Here is a 14,234-nt window from a genome sequence, read left to right on the forward strand (position 1 = left end):
TGACACTTGCCTTCAAGTCATTTCTTCATCTTTCTGCAGAGCCAGAAGTAAACAGCGGAAACAGGAAACACAAACCTATATTTGAGCTATAAAATCCACTTAATGATGAAATTAGAACCACAATCATCAAAAGAGTGAATTTAGTCAGTTACACTGAGAGACAACATAATAACTGAGCAGGAGGAGGTAAAGGTGCAGACCTGGTCGACACAGTGAAGTCCTGCAAATGACATAACAGCACCCATTTCTTCACTAGTGTGGCCTGAGCCTTGTAAGGTGAGAGGAAGTGTTGACACTTCTTTACATGCAGTCTGTGGTCTGGACCAACCAACAGCTACAGCCCTAAAACGCACTGGTGCATCAGAGCCAGTGTTACATAAGAAAAAATAGACAGGGAATGAGGACATAACCATTACTAAGATTTTAAACAAGCAAGTGATATTCCTAGAAAATCTAAAAATCTGAAAGGGGATGCTAAACCAAGACGAGAACCTGACTGCTGCATAACTGTGCTCAGCATTCACCCACTTTCTCCCCCTGCAGTATCTCTGCTCATGTCTGCTCTCAACGGTCTACTTCAAAAAGGAGGCCTGGGAATGAAAAGTGAGACTGAGAAGGGAGAGGGATGATGATGGTGATGATGGTGATGTGCGCAGACACACATTAGAAATTTATTCACGTACCCTACGAGAGTTCTGGTCAGTTTTTATTATAGCACTGAAGTGGTAGGGTGATGACTTTATAAAGACTATGTCCTCTGCTTGGCCTTTTAAAGGCACTGAAACTGGATCTCTATAACAACAGCATGTGAGACATCCAGTTACTGCAATTGCCTGACACAGCTGTTACTGCCTATTTAATTTGATATCAGTATTAAAGCTGGATAAGGAAATGCCAGATAACTGACTGATGGGCCGTTGGTGAGTGGTGCTGATGAACACGGCCTCTGACTCCTCCTCAAACTCCTCAGGAGAGCATGAATACAAAGCTCCATGTTCACTCTCTCGGCCACCTGTTACTCTGGTTGCAGATGGCAGTAGCCATCACAGGTATGTAGTAAAAGGAGGGTTTTTTTTCTTGAATCCCTGGTCATGTTTACCTCTAAGAACGCTGTATCCCATTTTTAAACCTCTAAATTTTGATTAGGTTGTGTAAAACTAGGAGTTGTAGGTTTTCCTTTCAAGTGAGGTGGAGGTCCACCTTAGTGGGATCCTAGCCACCTTTGGTGATGTGCATGCGAGTGACGCTACCTATCCAGCCACTTCACACTCAGCTGCAAACCACCCTAGAGCGTGCTGGAGGTCACTACCTAGTGACGCCAAAACAACCACATCATCTGCATAGAGGAGAGACGTGATTCTGAGACACAACTTGGCTGACAGTGACAAACTATTCTGGTTGAACTAATGAGCAGTGTGGAGTCTGTTAGTCAAACTTCCAGGAGCAGCGATGCAGTTTTCACCACTGGACCAGCTCTGTATCCTCTTGAGGGCACGCGAAGATGTGGAGGGGTTTGCCCCACCAGTCTACATGTCTTTTGCATACTTGCTTGATTTTCATTGCAGATTCAAGTCAAAATCAAGCATAAGAGAAGGCATTTGACTGCATCTTACGGGGGTCAGTGCTTTGGGAGTATGGAGACACTGGTGAAGAAATGTCTCCAAGTCCTGTTCCTCAGAGTTTGCTGTGGTGGTGTGTTTGTTGTGTATTCCAGTTGGGCTTTTACCACCCCAGAGAGGGGATCTGGGAAGGTAAGCCGACCCCGAGCCACTGAAAAGGCATGGCATTAATGCTGGTACACAAAAGGATGGGAATGATTAACGGGAGGGTACTAAACACAGAAAAAACGACATCAAAAGGTCTGAAGCCAGGAGTGTGGTGACAAGATCAAAGACATAAACAACTAAAACAGAGGTCTAAAGGTTAAACACTGGGGTGGTTCCAGCAGGTACTGCAATCAGGAGCAACAGAATGTTCAAAGCAGAGGATTCAGAGAAGTGAGTCTTCATCAAAATACTTCATCACCCATCGTAGTGACAGCTTGGTTTGCACAGTCAGCAGCAGGTCAGACTCAGCCTTCAGGTGGTTTGTCAGAGTTCGAGCTGCACCAGTCAGAAGTGTTTGCTTTTATTCTTGCCTCTACTCCTATGCGGTCTTCTTCTGAGACCTCGGTGTTCGGGTTTGGGGGTATAACCTTGGTTTGAGACAAAAATACACCCTTTTAAGATGTATAACACATCAAACAAAAGTTTCTGACCGTCTCTCGGTTGCAGTGGTTAGAGACGGTATGTCCGTGGTCTCATTTCAGATGCTGAAGGAGTCCTACTGAACTCCACTGAACAAACCTTCACCCTGAAATATGGATAACCAAAGCTAATTATTGTGACCAATCCACAGTATGTGACATGTTAGGAGGAACTGTTTGAAAGGGGAGTGATTTCAAGGACATATTTTAATGGTTCGATTCAGTGAAGAAACTTTGGCATTTCAAAGTTTTGCATCATTTTTGTGCTAAAATAGAACCAAAGTGATTTACAGCAGTTATTAAACCTGCACTAATAAAAAAGCATTAAAATTATTATGTGTAAATCAAACAGTACAAACTGTAATAAATTATGTTAGTTGTGGGTCTGAAAAGTAAAGCAGTTGTGGATTTCTTAAAACAACCGTATAGAAGTCCGTGAAAGTGGCACTCAGCTCGCTCCCGATTAATTTATGGTCTCAATCGCTACTTCCAAGGCTCAAAAATTAAGAAGAATAAATCAGTTTTACAATTTGCTTGTGTGGCTTTAACAAATGAACGTGCACTGTCCTGAACTTCAGAACAGGTATTAAAACACGAGCAACATTTTTTAATTAAACATCTTCTAAATTTTCCCAATATAATTTGTTATTTTCTAAAACTCAAATCAGATTTTGTTTATTTTAAACTTTTATAAAGATGTTTTTGGATAAAGAAAAACTACTGTGTATAAAAGTTTCATATACACTGTAACCCGGTACATGCTTAGCCTTCCCCTGGCTCAAACACTTGACTTCATTATGCAAACAACACACAGTTTACATGTCACTCCTCAGTCTCAAATTGCCCAGCCAATGCTTTCAAGCAGCACAGACCTTAATTATTCATTCTGTTAGTGACATCAGCATCTGAGAGCCTGCAGGAATTCATGTCAGCTGCTCTGCTGACGGGACAGTTGTGTGGACGAATGAGTGTCCGTCACGCTGCAGCGCCGTTTTAGCGCTCCATGTGTGAAAAGGATAATCGTGTAGGTCAAGAAGTTCAAGTTTTGGAGGGCACCAGCTTCATTTTCCACCTCCCCGTGTTTACGAAGCTTAATCTCACTCAGACACGGGAGAAACTTAGGACACTCAAGGGTGTATTCATTCAGGTAAAAGCCCAAAGCGTTGCAACTGCTGCCAAGAGCAACGCTAAATGATGAGACTTGAGTGGAGCAGCATTAGGGCGATAACCAAGCATCCAATAAATTACGTGTTATGTGACACAAGGGGGCCATTGCAAATAGGTCTTCTGCAACAGCACAACAAGGATCTTTAAAATGCCGATCCCACGCAGCTCCGTGGAATTACACGCCTGTTTTTCAGCCTTCAGATATAGAGCTAATGATTTAATACTCATCCAGGGAAAGCTTTCACACTTCTTGCCCAGAACACCTGATACTTTTGGTAATTCCCAGAAATATTTATAGTGTATAGGAAGTGATGTTTCCCAGGACCAATGGGTTATAGGAAAAATTACTCAATGCCCACGGTGCTCATTTCACATTGTTTTGAGGTTGGAGGAATTACACGACCGGAGGAGTGATCAGCCAAAAACGTCAGCTTCCTGCATATAAACCTTTCACTGCAGTCACATTCACCAAGTGGAAAATCCTCAAAAGCCCCATAAAGGTTTCTTAAATGATTGCAAACAAGCAAAGATTAGTCCAATAAGGTGTGGCAGTCACTGTTGAGCATCAAGAAGAAGAATAAAATGAACTGCAGGTAAAAAGGTGCGTGTTTGTATAAATGTGCAGAAAACCACCTGTCAGGCTTATTTACAGAGACCGAAACGCAGTTTTTCTATTCATTGCCTCAGAGCGATGTGTCAAGCACATCTGTCATGGATGTTACCACATCTGCACGAGACTGCAAGTTTTGATTTTGATGCTATTAAAACATTTTAAAACACAAGACGGATTTATGGAAGAAAAACGCAGAATCTGTATTTGTCAGGAAACACGAGAGCAGGAAAAAAAAAACATAAATAAATAAAAAATTCTTCAGGCTTTGTCCAAAAAACTTAAAATGACCTAAAAAACAAAACAATAAATGATAGAGAGTCACAAGTTGTCTTGTTATGTGTTGAAAACATCCATCCAACGTCACTTTGTAGGCAGTAAATTCAGATCTTTCTTTGGTTTAGTCTGATCGTTTTCTATAGAAGCTTTGTGTGGATGTATGAAATGTAATTTTCAAATTATGCTCTCACATAAAAGGGATGACAGGAGCCCTCTCTGAACATTTATTTCAAATGCATGAAAACAATGAATCAATACAGACGAAACTCTAAACACGAGAACAAACGAGGCAATAATCAGACCTGTAACTGCGCCCGTCAGTCACCGCAGTCTGATTTCCTTCAGTGTTGTTCAATGAAAACTCAAGAACTGAAAGTATTTTCACATATTTTTTCATGCATTTTCTTGGTGCTGTTGAATGAGAGCAGTGAATACGGTAATAAGGTTTTTGTCAAAGTAAAATAAAAAAATAAAAGATTCAAACCCTGAAGCTCTGTTGAAAAAATTATTTCGAGGTGATTTCAACCAGAATGAGAAAATATCAAACTATTGAGTTTGTGAGGTGAAGAGAAGCACTTCCCAGTGCTCGAAAATCACCGGACCATCCTTTTTTCTTGTTAGAAAATATTAACTTTATGAACTATGAAATTCAGAAAACATGAAAAAAAAAAACACTTAAAAGCTTTTTTTTTTTCGAGTACAGTGAGCTTTGAGGCTCATCGCTCGAGATCAGGGTGGGGAACTCCAGGCCCCAGGGGCCGGTGCCCTGCAGGTTTTAGATCCCACCCTGGGTCACCTGAATCCAATGATGAGTTCATTACCAGGCCTCTGGAGAACTTCAAGGCATGTTGATGAGGTAATTTAACCATTTAAATCAGCTGGATCAAGGACACATCTAAAACCTGCAGGAGCCCGGCCCTCGCCCCCACCCCTGCTCTAGATGCTGCAAGATTAGGTCAAAGACTTTTCCACACTGCTTCTCGAGCACTGCTCTATGAGCCACCTGCATATCCACCATCAGTCCTGAGCTGAACCACGCTTTAGTTACATTTCGTAGGCTGGTAAACGTGACTTCTTCCTCCCCACTATCACTGGGTGCTGCTCACAGGAGGCTATCCGACTGTCGGGTTTGAAAACGTGTTAAATACACTTCATCATCTGTGCCATGCAGAAGCCTCAGCGGAGATGATCTGTCTGCACAGACTCACGATTTTGGGTTTTATATCTGAATTTTATATCTGATTCAAACAGCCTTTAACTCCAGTGCTGCACGATGTGTGCATAGACTGTACATAAAAGACGAATGTAGCCGCCGTAAAGTCCTCCTTGTTTAATGAGGCATCACTCAAACGAGAGGTGGATCTGTTTAAGAGACCTTGCATGTTCTATAAAGATGTGAAACTAGCCACTGAACCCATAAACATATAGCTTTTGTTTACTATAGACACTGTAAATTAATTATGCCAGTGTTGCTAGCAAGCAGCTAACTGTAGTAGCATAGCAACACTTATTAAACCATCCAGGACGAAACATCAGTGAGATATTTAATCCAAGTATCTTTAATAATGAAGAAAACAGTCTTTATGAAAAAAGGAGCTTTACTTGATAGTTGTCAAAAAAGCTGATGCTACTGAGAGAAGAAAAACATTACACAAAAAAAAAAAAAGAAAGTAATTCTGCTGGTTGCCATTCTGACCAGTAAAGATACAATCTGGTAAATTGAGAATGTGTCAGTGCTACCAGGAGCTGAAGTCTCCGAAGCTGGTTTTGCCTTTGGACTTCTTGGCTGCCGTGCCGCTGGTGGACGGACCGCTTTCATCTTCAGCAGCTGAACGTTTTCTGAGAGAAAAGAAGCAGAATATGAACACACGAAGATCCATTTACATATTGCTTCTTGCAGATAATTCTTTGATCTTTCTTGTAACTCTGTTCTTTGTAAATTCTGTTGTGCATGTCCTTGTCTGCATGCTGGGCTCATATTTTCAGGCATTTCTTCTTAGTGAAAGTAAAAGTCAGCCCAAAAAAGGGGCGGTGGGGCGTACCTTCAGTCTTTGTGGCCTAAAAGCACTGCTGAGTTTTCTGTTGATCGATTCATTGACAGATTGGCCTGTACATTGTGAAAATACATTTAAAAATGTTTTAATGCTTCTAACGGTTCCTTAGAGACTGAGGAAATGTCCCGTTTTGTCTGGTAAATGGACGGGTTCTTATATACTGCTTTTGTATAACTTATTCACACCAGCACGTTTTTCTACAAGTGCTTTCTATCCAACATTCACACTGGAGAGAAATATTCATTCAACTACTCATTTGATTATTTTTCCACTGTGACACGATTACAGTTAATGTCATAAACCTCAGGCTACAGTCCCACACACTGACATGAATCTGCTCCACAGTCTGATCGTCCCACTGCTTCTGTGGGACCACCGATGACCACCGGCATCCTGATACCTTGTGGTAGCGATATAATAGCCTAAACCTGTACCTGTCTCTCCTGCGTTTTGTTATCAAAAAACAAACGAACAAAAAAAAAAAAAAAAACAGCTGGTGGAAACAAAGTTAAAAAGAAAAACAAATTCAGCCACATTATGATCCAAATCAAAAATCAAACCACAGCTGCAGCACGACTACTCACGACTGCTTCTTCAAATTTTAACTAAGCGCATTATATGTTAACACAGTTAAAAGCTTAACACGACAGATTAAAACCCCCCAAAAGAATGATCCCATAAAACACCATAAGAGGCCCTTTATGGACTAATAAAATAGAGCCAGAGGACAAAACTCTATTGTTTGGATCCATCTGTTTTATAACCCAGCGACTGAGCAATTTGAACAGAAAACTTGAGCAATAAAAAGTTAAAGTTATTCTAAATATTATGCCAAAACATGTGAAAACAAAATGAATATCAAAAATATGTTATGGATAATAACCCTGAATTATCCCTGTGGGGAAAATTGGCAATCTTCTCTATAACTGGCAATTTCATACAATATGCCTATTCCCATTCTCTCTTGCTATGCTGCTATATAATCATACTTTATCATCCATTCATTGCTTTCCACTTTCTCTAGTCTCTTACATCAGACGGTGAGAAAACGCTGCAACTTTTTAATGTAAATTCTGTCAGCGGAGTGGAAAGAAACTCTCTTTAACTCGTGTTTGTGCGCTTGCAGCTTTCATAGTCTCGCTGGTGCATATGAATGAGTCGTGTCTGCATTAAAAGCACAGGGGAGACTGTAGTCATCTGTATTCACGTGTGTTCCTTACATTGTGGCAGGGTTGATGTATTTTCCAACACCTGCTTTGAAGGTTTTTGGCGCCTGCTCCTCCTTGGCTTTCTTCAGGGCGATGTTGGCCTGCTGTTTCTCCTCCTCCTGCTTCTGTAGCTCCTTTTCTCGCTCCGCGGCAATCTGAGAGGCAAAAATCATGTAAATCCACACAAAACTCACAGGATAGTTTGAATAATCACTCTGACACAGGGCTGCCAGGTTTGTCAATATAAGAGCTGTGACCTGACACTCCGTGAGCAGACCTATAAAAATCAAAAAGCTTATCTGCTTTACATTCCTCCGATCTCCTGTTCAAGGTCAACATCTCAGTCGTGTCCAAACAGCTGCTATTTTTAGACTGCTGACTAGAAATCCATGCTGACTACTTGCACTGCACATTCTGAAGTTTACAGTCCGCTTCTTTTTCAAACTGACTCGACTTTCGAGGATCATCACCGGCGATGAGAGCTGGCTACAGTTTTCAAGCTTGAAGGTAGCCTGTTGAGAACAGGAGCAAGCCCCTCATCATTTTTAAATCGATTTTTTACTGAGCTCTGCACCACAAGAGTTTCTCGATCCTGAGGCATCTGAAGGAGAACGTTAGAGGAAACCAATGCGATCTGTGGCGCTGGTCAGCGCTGGCGCAGACTGTGTGAGAGGCCTCGAGCTCGAGCAGAGGTGGGAATTATCTTTACCAGCCAAACGAGGCAGAGCGTGATGGTTCTGAACAAAAACTACAAACTTTTACAACTGCTCAAAAGAACAAACTTTTCAAGAGGTTAGCACCATCACTATTGGGCAACAAGCAAATCAACCCCCAAGTGCCACACTGTACACGCCTGTACACCTTAAGCCCCTCCCACAGGAACTACTTTATCTACACAGTTGGCATTTTCATTTAAAAACTCGATAAGGGGATTCTAGACTTCTCAGAAACACAAATTCTTAAGTTTGAAAACAGCACAAAGCTGTTTCCCTCTGAAACGCCTCTACTTTAAAGATATTTATGGTTTCACAGTCACGTCATAGAGAAAAATCCAAACCTGTGCATCAGCTTCTTCATACGGGTCCACGAACACTGTCGTGCTTATGATCTTGATCTCCGACTGTGGAACAAACAAACATTGAAGCATTAAATGCAAAAAATTTTATTCATTGATTTAACTTTAAGGTAAACTTGGAAAACTGCTGCTGGATTTCTTTGTTGTGTACAGCTGTTTACTACGTTAAACAGAACTCTCCCTGCATCGTTTCTAGTCCTGGTATCTGACCTTCAGATGATCTGTGTATCCGTGGCATGACGTCTTGTTCTCCTCAGCTGCTTTTAATGTGTCCGATCCAGAAACTTGAACTCATTTTAAAACTACAGCTCAACCATTTAACATGTAAAAAATCTGACATACAACAAACCTGTGGAGTGATACGTCTTTTCATACATTTACAAGCAACAGCCAACCTTATACCTCACTGCTTCATACCTTTGGTTTGTCTGTTTTGGCATCGCTCTCCACGTTCTCCATGGCTGTGAGAGTCTCAAATCCACCGACCACCCTGCAACAGAGAAAAAACGCGACACGTCCTTCACTTTATACGCTGCCGAGTCCTGACAAAGGTCCCCTCATGCCGACCTTTGCCAGGAAGAGGATCGTATCCGTCATAAAACATATCATGAAAATGTAGCCGTGAGAGACTCAGACTGCTGAATAATTCATTCCCAGTTTTACCATTTAAAATGACACATCCATGTTAAGGGTGATGTGATGAGAGAGAGGAGCATGATGAAGCTTACATCGCCATGAGCTGATCCATCTACATTAAGAGAGCTGAACTGTGATTGCCCTGCGCTCACCTTCCACTGCAGGAGGGTGTTTGACTTTAACCTTCCTTTCTGACTGATAATGGTACCGAGTCGATTCATATCACACCTGTAAACACCAACAGATTCCAGGACTTTAACCTGCAGCTTTTTTAATGGCCAGTCACTGTCTGGACTGACGTGTGGGCTCGGTCACTCCTGGACTGACGCCTCTCACGTCCAGTTTCAGAACACTTCGAAACGAGTCTTCACAAACCAACGGGCGACATGTTTCATACATCCATGTGTTATGGATGAGCACAGTGCAATTACACAATGATGATGTATATTAAGGCTGGGAACCTATTTCATCATGAAAACCCATCAGCTGGGATTCTTCTCTCGGCATCGAGAGTCAGTAACGGAGGACGAGCTTGACTTGATTTGTAAAACTCTTTCTTTAGCTTGCATTCAGCCTTCAGTTGCTCCCCTGCTCGTCCTGTTGACCATTGGAGTGACTATTTGTGGGTTTCTAACACAGCTGTATGAATGCCAGCATCATCATCTTATTTGTAAGGTTATGACTGCTACAGATGCCAAACCTCACACCAGGATTTCTATAATTTTGTACTGGCAAATTTATTTCAGCTTATTAGAAACTCTGATGAGCCTTTCTGGAACTGGAAACGCTGCAGTTTCCCATCGTCACAGTTAATCGACTCAGAGTTTAGGTGGAGACTCTCAGGCCCCTGAGAGGTATACGACAAAGGAAGTTCAACACAGCTGGACCACTTTGTGTTAGCTGGCTTAACAAAACCTAAAACTGCAGCTTTCAGATGGTGGTTAGAGGCAGCTTCCTGCTTCAGGCTTTGTGCTTGTTTCACACATCAATCCTTATGAGCGCTGCCTACTCCAATCAGACATCATCAAGTGATGATGATAAAATATTATAGTCAAAATATTGTAAATAAGAGATTAACGCTGTAGAAAATTGTTAAATTGTTGGGATTTAGTGTACAGAGCGGTAAAATAAATATTTTAATTCAAGTTAATATATTCTAATTTTACAGTTTATTTGTAACTTGATCCTTCTACATTAGGGCTCTGAAACTTTAAGCTTTATAAGTAAAACTATATAAATATTAACGAATACTGTTCTGTAGGAGATGTGGAAATTACACACTGGTTTGCAGCTGGGTTTGATTTGGTGGTTTCAACAAGATGCACATATAAAACACGTGTTTACATCAGATAATCTATACAGCACTTAAAATCATGCTGTAATCAGTGAAAACATGGCACCTACAGACAGTTTATACTGAAACTCTCTGATGACACAGAAAAACAATTCGAGCATTAATTAAATATAGAATAAATATATATACATGAAGTCATCGTGAAAAACAAAAAGGTAAACATGAATTATGATGCCAGTGTGTCACGCAGCTTATAACCTCCTTAGTGAATGAACATCGTCTGCACATGAGGACAGCTAAACAAGCTGTGAACATCAGCAAACAGCTGCTTTTTCAGTTTAAACCTATAGAAACAGAACAGCGTTTATATGGAGTTTAAACTCAGCCCAGTAGTCACTACGATTAATTCTGCTTTTAGACACTTCCAACTCCTGCTGGAAAAATCTGGCTTTTTGGCTGATAAACACTCAACTAACCCTGTCTGCCATTTATTGCAGAGCATGTAAGGTATTCAGAAGCATTTTGAGCATTTTCTGTTAAAAGGCTGGTTTCTGCAGGCAAAAATGACTCAGGGAGCAGCGAGTGTGAAATAAAATGGAAAGGTTTAGGTCCAGGCAGCCAAACAAAAAGCTGACTCGCTGATAAAGCTCAGTGAGGCCAGGAGGAGCTGCAGGTTTAGCCGATAACACTCCTCACTGGATTCAACACTCGAGCTTTGTCACGTTGTTTTGACGTAGTCAAGAAGTTGCTCTCACTTCACTCTTTAAACTGCAAACTCTTTCTCCAGCTGCTTTCATACGTTCAGGCGAACCGATGAGCACAAACACTTGATGACTCGCTGACCTGCGGCATCAGATCAAACTGTAGCGCTTTTAACTTTTTTCCTACCTCCCGGTGACCCGACACATTGTTTTTATCTCTAGGCCTTCCAGCTCGAGCCTCTTTTGCAAATTTACATTAAGGTATAAATTAAGATCCCACCTGTCTGCACAACAGGTACCTGCAATGTGAACAAACATCCTCTATATAAGGTACAAAGAAGAAGCGTTATATAATCGATTTTCAAAATAAAATCATTTGCCAGATAAAATAACACAGAGGTGTTTGGGCTAATCCAGCGAATGACAAATCATCACAACATCACAAACACAACAACACAAAGCACTCCCACTAATCATTTTTACAGGAAGAAAAACGCTTCATCAATTAGTGAATTAAAATTAAATTAATCTGAAATACTTCTGACAACAAAACGATCCTGTCACTTTACAGGGAAAAAATATTGTGAAGCCAGAATTCACATGCAGATTAATAATAATAATCGATTAACTGAGAAAATAATTAACAACAAAAATTCACCGTCTCGTAGCTCCACTACCTAACATGTCGAGATAAAACCAGATAGAGTCATAGCAACAACAGTATACTGTGTACTATAAAGAAAAAAAATAATGCACACAAAAATATATCATAAGTCAACCCAGAAAACGTACCAGCTCCAGACGAGCCCGACAGAGTTTTTGTTCTGTATATAAAGTGCAGTGAATTAATAAAATGTGTGTTTGGAGTGCTGGCGCTAAATCTGAACATCCCTCATTAAAACACAGTCAGAGACGTTTGTTGCATGTCAAACCCCAAAATTTCTGTCTTTCTTCTAATAAAGGAAGAAAAAAAATCTTAACATTTGCAAACACACAAAAAATGCTAATAAAAGAAACCAATGAGCTGCATGAGAAGAAAAAAAAAAAAGACTACACGAAGTGATGCCTCCGTGTTATACGATTCATTATGGTCAAGCAAAACAAGACATTTTAAACGTGACCCGTTTTTAAGATGGAAAAATAAATTTTTAAAAAAGCCATCATGGAGCTAAACATTTAATCCCTTACAAAAACTAAAATGCATAAAGAAGCAGTCTGAAAGTGTGATTCCCCTCAATCAGAAAACACTGAGGATGTGGTCGCACATCATTAATACGAGCGTTACATCTGTTTCTTTAGACATTTTTAAATTTTCCATTCGAAATCATTTATGCAACCCATGAAGGTTATTTAATAAGATGAAGTGTTTCCTCATCAATTAAAAACAAACACATTATGTTCAGTACTAGAACAATAATAAATATTCTTGACGACCCTGCAGAAACAGTGTCCTCTGTAAAGTACCTAAATAGATCTGGTTTGGTTGCCTAGGCCTCAGTTAAATGTGCAAAGACACTGGGTTAGGCGGTAAAAAAAGCTGCTTGCAGGGTTAAAACTGAAGCTTTTATAGTGTGCTGAGCATCTAAAGAATCAGCCTGTTAAAAGCAGTGAATATTTTTAGACGACAGTCAAGGCTTTTTGCAAAAGACGACCATTCGCTTAGCAGGGAGAGCGAGAGAGAAAGCCATCAGTTTAGGTTCAGCATCTCCTAAATTTTTCACCGCTTTTGACCAGAAGTCAGTTTAGAAGTCAGAGTACTGGGACCACGTGTATGAAAGATAATATGAGAGGAGAGATGGAGAGATGAGGAAGAACATGCAGGACTGTTGCCTTTCACACCCAAATTATAAACACATAGACACAGTACACACATACAGTGAATATGATAACACTTAAAAGGCAGATTTACCTTCCAAATACTGAGTGCTTCCTGTCGAGGTAGGTGCACGATCGAAATGTGATGAAGCTGGAGGGAGAATTTTTTTAAAAAGTTACACAAGTTTTGGAAATAGTAGCCAGCCTTATTTTACAAAATATGAGAAATACCCTTCAATAATACACACAGGCTAAAAAAGCTAAAGCAGGGAGGTTTAAAAGACTGGAAATAGTGGAAACAAGGAACTGTGGAATATTAGCTGAATGATCAGAGAGCTCCTTTGTGACAAAATTTGCCCCAGTTGGCTTTTATAACTGATATTTAACACTAAACAGCAAGAAAGTAAAAGGAACTAATGGCTGTGCTGTTAACACGAGTTTCTGTGCACGCTCAGCAGAGACAACGACACAGACGAAACACAACATAATTCCCTGCCGGCTGACTTTCTGGGCAACTGTTCTAAGTTTAGGAAAAATATGTCTTACAACTGAGATTTGTTGGTGTTTGGACCAGAGTTTGCCATGCTGAGAATCCCCCGGCCGGTATGGGATAGGTTGGGGCGAAACTCATCCTTGAAAGGTTTTCCCCAGAAGGATTCGCCTCCTGAGGATGGAGAAAGAATGACCGAGAGAAGGAAAACAACAGAAAACATTACGTCACGATGGAAAAGAACAGAAACAGTCAAGTCCTTAATAACATATTTGCTTCAGAGTCCTAATTGACGTGCAGTTTTAACACTTTCTTGCGCTCTGGCAACGTGGCTGAAAATGTTTCTGCAGGTAAAGCTTCAATATTTGCTCAGGCTAAACCTTTTACACTGCAGACACTGGGTCATGTTAGCAGGAACTGTTGACGGATGCTGTACATCCTGCTGTCCAGCTTTCAAGGTCTTGGGATTAAGCATCCTGGCTCACTGGCTGTGTTTACTGGGCGCTATTCACATTTTGAAGATATATAAGTCTGAGGTAAAAAGTAAGCAAGTAAAGTAAGTTAAATATATTTATATAGCACTTTTCTCTCTCATATCCATCCACTCATTAACCACAGAAGGCTAAATAATTACCGATATTCTCTCTTCACGCTTTAGAG

At 40.7% G+C, this 14,234-nt stretch overlaps 1 protein-coding gene across 1 annotated transcript in view; it reads right to left on the reverse strand.

Annotated features, from left to right (window-relative positions):
• Nucleotides 1–5,504: 5,504 nt before the first annotated feature.
• The window catches only part of ppil2 (peptidylprolyl isomerase (cyclophilin)-like 2), a 38,715-nt gene continuing 29,985 nt past the window's right edge, over nt 5,505–14,234 (reverse strand). Inside the window, exons 15-20 of the mRNA XM_040003525.1 lie at nt 13,631–13,748; nt 13,179–13,235; nt 9,056–9,128; nt 8,621–8,683; nt 7,576–7,718; nt 5,505–6,140 (exon numbers count right to left, since the gene is read on the reverse strand). Of these exons, the coding sequence (XP_039859459.1) occupies nt 6,038–6,140; nt 7,576–7,718; nt 8,621–8,683; nt 9,056–9,128; nt 13,179–13,235; nt 13,631–13,748 (557 nt within the window). The 3' untranslated portion in view covers nt 5,505–6,037. The remainder of the gene's footprint in view (nt 6,141–7,575; nt 7,719–8,620; nt 8,684–9,055; nt 9,129–13,178; nt 13,236–13,630; nt 13,749–14,234) is intronic.

The sequence above is a fragment of the Simochromis diagramma genome, unplaced genomic scaffold (assembly GCF_900408965.1).
Source record: "Simochromis diagramma unplaced genomic scaffold, fSimDia1.1 OVJJ01000583.1, whole genome shotgun sequence".
NCBI lineage: Eukaryota > Metazoa > Chordata > Actinopteri > Cichliformes > Cichlidae > Simochromis > Simochromis diagramma.